At 46.4% G+C, this 6,000-nt stretch overlaps 1 protein-coding gene across 1 annotated transcript in view; it reads left to right on the forward strand.

The window, feature by feature from the left end:
- Vopp1 (VOPP1 WW domain binding protein) overlaps positions 1-5,673 on the forward strand; it is a 119,363-nt gene extending 113,690 nt beyond the window's left edge. Inside the window, exon 5 of the mRNA XM_008827549.3 lies at positions 3,231-5,673. Within this exon, the coding sequence (XP_008825771.1) occupies positions 3,231-3,421 (191 nt within the window). The 3' untranslated portion in view covers positions 3,422-5,673. The remainder of the gene's footprint in view (positions 1-3,230) is intronic.
- Positions 5,674-6,000: the final 327 nt, after the last annotated feature.

A 6,000-nucleotide genomic window follows, 5' to 3' on the forward strand; every position in this document is an offset into this window, starting at 1 on the left:
TTGAGTCATCCTGCTCCTTCAGGTGATCCCTTTTGCTTTTCTGCCTGTGACTTTGATTCACTAGGAACCTTCCGTCCTGTAAGGTGATCATGCCAGGGATTGGTCCCTTTCTTTTCTGGGAATAGGGATAGTCCACCCTCCAGAGCCAGGTCTCTGGGTCCTCACATATCAGACATACTATGGGAGTGTTTGGTGCATTTGAGGGCGCCATAGTCTGGACGTTCACACTTGAGGCCAATCTGTCTTCTTCCCTTCTCCCAGATTTTCCAGTGGGGCCGCTTTCTCTCATTCTCTTTGTCTTTCTTCAGATCTCAGTTATTGCACACCAGGAAGGCAGCATTCAACAGCTGAGTCTGTAGGCTTTGAGGTCCTAGCTCTAGCTTCCGAAGCTTTCTATAGCTGTTGAGCTGACTGACTAAAGAAATGCTGGCTCAGAAGAGCTTGTCTTTGAGGGATGAGGATCTAAGTTTGTGGATTTCCTGGAAGTCTCAATTGTGTTGATAAATAGAGTGGGATTTTCTGTTCTTCCTTGAGTAATCTTCCTGATCTTATAATGTTTTCCAATGCAGTTTTCCATTCCTGTGATGACGCTGTCATCATCCTATGTTTGTGGGTCCATGCTGGGGTGTTATAATTCCAAGCAGTGAGTTCTTGGTCTGTGAGAGTCTGTGCTCCTGGCAGTCAGTAGGACATTGAGCATGTATTTTATGTTGCGTGCCTTGCAGCTTCCCATCTTTCTCCCAGATCCTGTTTCTCCCCAGACTTGGTGTAGGTCCTCCAATGTTAGAGCATAAACTAAAGTTAAGGTCTGGAAGTTCGTAATAAATTGGAGTGGGTCATCAGAGAAGCTTCCTGGCTTTTCCTTGTATTGTTGGAGGTCCATACTTGAAAAAGAGGTGTGGACTCTGATTGTCACCAAGGGTCTAGGCACTTCCCTTAAGGGGAGTACCATAGGCGAATGAGCTGATGGGTGATAGTGTTGGAAAGATGCTGAGACCACTGGGAAAGCCCACTCAGACTCAAAAAGTTCCAAATTAGCCAAATTTTTTTAGTTGGTCAGTGACTGCACTCACTAGGTTGAGGTTTGAGAGACTGCAGCCCTGACTTAGAGGAAAATAAGGTTTTAAAGGCAAAAAGTCCATATCCTGACTGGGTGGTACAAGATTTACTCAAAGACAAGAAGTCACATGTTTGTTGCTGTAGGTAGGCAAGCAAGCAGTTAGAGAAGCCAGATAAGCCTCAACTGGAGCCTTCCAGGATTATATGGGTGTGTTCCTCTGGGGTCAGCTCTTCCTGGAACTGCTGGCCCCGGGCCAGGGTAGGGTCTGAGATGGCTCACCAAGATGGTGATTCTTACACAAAATGGAGGGGCTCCGGCTGTCACATGGGGCTGTGTTCCTTTTTCTCTGGTAACTTGAAGTGAGTTGTTGAATACAGAGGTGAGGTGGAGCTCTGTGAAGTGGGAGGAGATATTTCATGTGAAACCTGTTGTCCCACCAGACTTGTTCTCCATTCTCTGTACCTCAGCATTGAGCTCAACCATTTAGCCCCTGTACAGCATTCAGCTTGATTTCCTGTCTGGCCAGGCCACCCCACTGCTCATGTCTCACTCACTGATCTTTTGCTATGTTGAGATGGGCCAGAGACTTCCAGTTTCTATCTCTGCTAGGGATTGGTCCTATAGGACAGATGATCCTGGAGGCTCCTGGCTGGAAAGATCATCATGTAAAACCACTAGATGTTGGGACTCTGTGGTGTTCCTTCTCATTTGAGCCTCAGGGCAATGGTGGGTCTCTGGTACAAGGAGGGCATAGTCAAGAGCTGCCATCACTGTCCCTACTCCTGAGCCCAGCACATGTGTCAGCTGCTCCTGTCATCTTGATGTACCTCTGGGAAGGTGAAAGCCACTGTAACTCTGTCTCCAAGGTGTCCAGTCCCCTCTTACCCAAAGCTCAAAGGCTCTCATCTGTAAGTGGTAAGACTTAATGAATCATTAAATACCCCCCTTTCTGCATTTGGCGATTGCTGTCTTTTCTCACACATACTCTGGCCCTAACATGTAACCTGGCAGAAAGGAGTTTCCAGGTGTTTTGCCAATTGGCTTTTTGATATTGTAATTTTGCTGTCTCTCCAAGCCCCACTCTCCTGCCACATTACTGTAAGGCTTGAGTGACATGTGGTATGTGACATATTTGTATTTGTCCAAAAAAAAAGTCCTTCACTTAAAGTAGAACCCTCACTAAGTGCTGGTCCTAGTCTCTCCTTTATCAAGAGGTGATCTGTCAGAGTTAGACTTAGTGCTGTCCCCAAACCCTTGCCCATCTTGATCTTTCATTTCTGTCCCCCTCTTCTCTCCATTTCAGCTTATGAACCAGTTTTTGGCAAGAATAAGATTTGAGGTTGTTCTCTTTGCTATTGTCCTTAAAATTTTTTTGATTTATTTTTATTTTATGTACATATTGCCTGCATGTGTGTAAGTGCACCTGTGTTGTGCAGTGCCTGCAGAGGTCAGAAGAGGGTGTTGGATCCCTTGGAACTGGAGTTATGGATGAGTGTTATCCACCATGTGGGTGCTGGAAACTGCACCCGCCCCTCTGCAAGAACAGATGGTACTCTTAACCACTGAGCCATCTCTCCAGCCCCCATTGTCCTTTCTTAATCCTTCTCCCTCGTGTACATGAAAGTCCTCGCTGCTCAGTTTTGCTCTGTACTTCACGTCCATGAACCATTTTTATCCCCTGATTTTGATCTACATTTGTAATCTAACTTTGCAAATGTGTCCTTTAGAATGAATCATACGGATTCTCTGGTAGCTTTTTGTTTTCACCACGCTTATTCATGACACAGAGTTAACTATAATTCTAAAGTCCTTTTGATTGCAGAGTCACATGCCGTGGCATCCTGTGTATATTTGGGGAAGGATCTCTGAAATGCTCTCTGAAGTCTGGAGACACCTGCCTGCGTTGCCAGCCTCTTCACGTGTTTCACACATGCAGTGAAGCCTTCCTGCTTTTACTTCCTGAATGAGCTTCTCTACCTCAGTCAGAATTGGGTCCATTTGCTTCCAGTTGTCTTTTGTGGAGTCTAAGAGGCCAACTTGGCCAGGGTCTTGGCATGAGATCCTTTATCCAAATAGAAATTTGCAGAGGGAGGTCTGGATTTTGTGCTTCCTCTGAGGGCCTCTGCCTCTGATCAAGCACTGTACTCACATGTGGTTGTTTGTCTTTCAGGAGCCCAGCAGCTGGGGCCACCATATTACACCGACCCTGGAGGACCAGGGATGAATCCTGTTGGCAACACCATGGCAGTGGCTTTCCAGGTCCAACCCAGTCCATCCCACGGAGGCATGGCCTACCCACCCCCCCCTTCCTACTGCAACACTCCCCCACCCCCCTATGAACAGGTGGTGAAAGACAAGTAAGAAGATGCTACACTTGAAGGCAGAGCGGCTGGACAGGCCCTTTGGGTGTCCGCCCATCCTCATTGTTACTTGCTGACAGGGGTGGTCCAAGGGCGAATTCCTCTTTGGTATCTTCAAGGCAAGCCCAGCTCTTTCAAGTTTTTCATGGAGGACATTTGAATCCGCACTGTGTCTCCTCTGTTGCTTCTGTTTCTGATGCTGTCTGCGCTCTCTAGAAGAATGTGGCAACAGTCCCCAAGGGTTGGCATTGTGGTGGTCAGACCAGGTCTTCAGAGAGGGGCTAAGAGGACAGCAAGGCAAAGCTTAAGTCTCAGGGGGATAGATAGATGGGTTGGGCTGAGGTGAGTCCTACATGAAGCAGCAGTTGAACAGAGAGGAAGTCCAAAGGGTCACCATCTCCTGTCCCAGCCCATTCTCTTTCTAGAAGCTGTTAGAGATGTGTTGGGGAGAATAAGCCTCTTGCTGCTGTTCTGTCTCCACTCCTGTCCTGAAGTTGGGCTTTCCTGTGCAGAGACAGGGAAGACCCAAGTGTATGCTGCTTCCACTGCAAGGTGAATGCAGTATCAGGCCCAAGCTGGACATTGCACTTAACTAAAGATCACCAAGGAAAAGAGGAGTCTTGGATTAGGGAAAATTACTGTCTTCCCCAAATGGAGACATTGTATTTTATGAATCTTGGTCTGACTTGGGAGGAAAAGAATGTTTCCCTTTTCTTTTAGTGCATTTATTGACGTTTGAGCCTGTCCTTTGAGATCAGCTAGAAAGTGTTCTCCCTGAACCCCGGCTCAGAGGGCTCCCATGCCCTTCCCTTGAGTAGTTCTGGTGGTAGGTTTCATGGACACTTCAAAGCAGAGGGATACATTAGTCTGGGAAGTTACATTGACCCTTGGAGGGATGGAGATCAGGCAAGGTGGCCCAGCCAAGTCAGGACAGCTTTGCTAAGAAGGAGCTGGTAGGGTTGTATTGATTAGAGCAGAGATGTGCTGGGCTCAGAAGAGGGAGTTTACTGATAAAACAATGGAAGCCTGCTTAGTTGCACAGACCACATAATCAAGAAGGTGTAGTTAGAGATTCAATTTCCCAGGTGAGAATTGTAGCTCACCCACAGTTTTACAAGTAGTAGAGGGAGTTGTTCACAGTAAGGAGTTTTATTCTGCATAGTTAGTTGTGTTGATGTGTAGTTAAACACAGATTGAGACATGGCTGTGTCTTGTGTGCTGAGAGCAATGCAGCATAGCTGAGACGTCTAGATTGCTCTGTGTGTAGTAACTGGGGAGTAGGGCTGGGAAAGAGGGCATTTATGTTTGAAATGAACTAATCAAAACCTCTTGATAAGTTATTACCCATTGAATTTGAGCATCCCAAATGTCTCACTGGAGTGGACATGGAGTGTTCTTCACCACCTAGCAGACCTAGTGTTCATGCTCTTTTGGGGTATTTATATAGGGTAGGGGTTCGGGAATGGGGATGGTAGCTTCATGGTCTTGCTTTAAGGACAGAGAACACGAGGACTCAGTAGACAGTTTGAGAAATGCCAGGGAAGGCATAAACACCCTTGGGAAGAGTTTGTGGACACAGATGCTGCTGCCCAAGTCATTGACCACTCTAGTGTGACCTGGCTTCCTGTTTCTAGTTTCAATCCCACCCCCTGCCCAGGTCATTGTTTTAAATAAAGCACAATGTCTGCTGTTTACAACCAAGACTACTATGTGGGTCCAAACATTTCCTCCGATCATTTGTTTAGTCTTTTAACTTCAGCTTCCTCTGTCAGTTCTTACCCCCTGAGAAGCACACTAGGAGCTGACCCTGGGATTGGATCAGGGAACAGCTGAACAAAGGCACACAGTGTCCATGACTCAACTTTATCTTTTTGATAGCAAATGATTTTAAGAAACTGAACAACTGACAGGGCTCGGTAATTTTATACTCCAGTGTCTGTGTGAGATAAGTTTTGTTTGCCATTGAGCCTAGGTTTGAATTCCTGCAGCCGTAAACACTGGCAGTGCCTGTGGAAACTGCACTTCTGGGGATGTTTCCCAGCCATTCTCATTTTCTCATGCTGTGGTAACAACTCACTCCCTTAGAGCAGTCCTATCTGTGTGCTGAAGTCCTGCAGAGCCGGTGCTTAGAAGCAAACTTGAAGCAGGCTTGTGCATGCTTTTCCTTGGCAATACTTGGCTCATCTTTCTTTGTTGTTCTCTTTTGATAGAGTCCCATTTCCTATGTATAAAAATAAAATGAATTTGATCATGTGCTTGTATTGTTTTCTGGGGAGTGGGAGAGGGGATAAAGATGAAGTTTCTAATGCAAAAGTATGTACAGTGGGCCATGAGTTTACCTGGGAGGTTGGGTGGGGTGAATGATGCTTCCCATCTAGATAACTGGAAATTAAACGTTGTCCAGGAGTGTATGCTCTTTTGGGTTCAACAATATGTTCTCAGAGTCAAGCTAAGGAAAAAAAAAAAGTTGTCTGAGGTGAGTAAAAAGGCAGCATCACTAAATTCACAGGTGGTGCTGGGACTGGGACCGGGACTAGGGTTTGGCTCATCCTACAGTGATGCAGCGACACTCTAAAGTCT

Source organism: Nannospalax galili, unplaced genomic scaffold, assembly GCF_000622305.1.
Source record: "Nannospalax galili isolate Female #2095 unplaced genomic scaffold, S.galili_v1.0 scaffold132, whole genome shotgun sequence".
Taxonomy (NCBI): Eukaryota; Metazoa; Chordata; class Mammalia; order Rodentia; family Spalacidae; genus Nannospalax; species Nannospalax galili.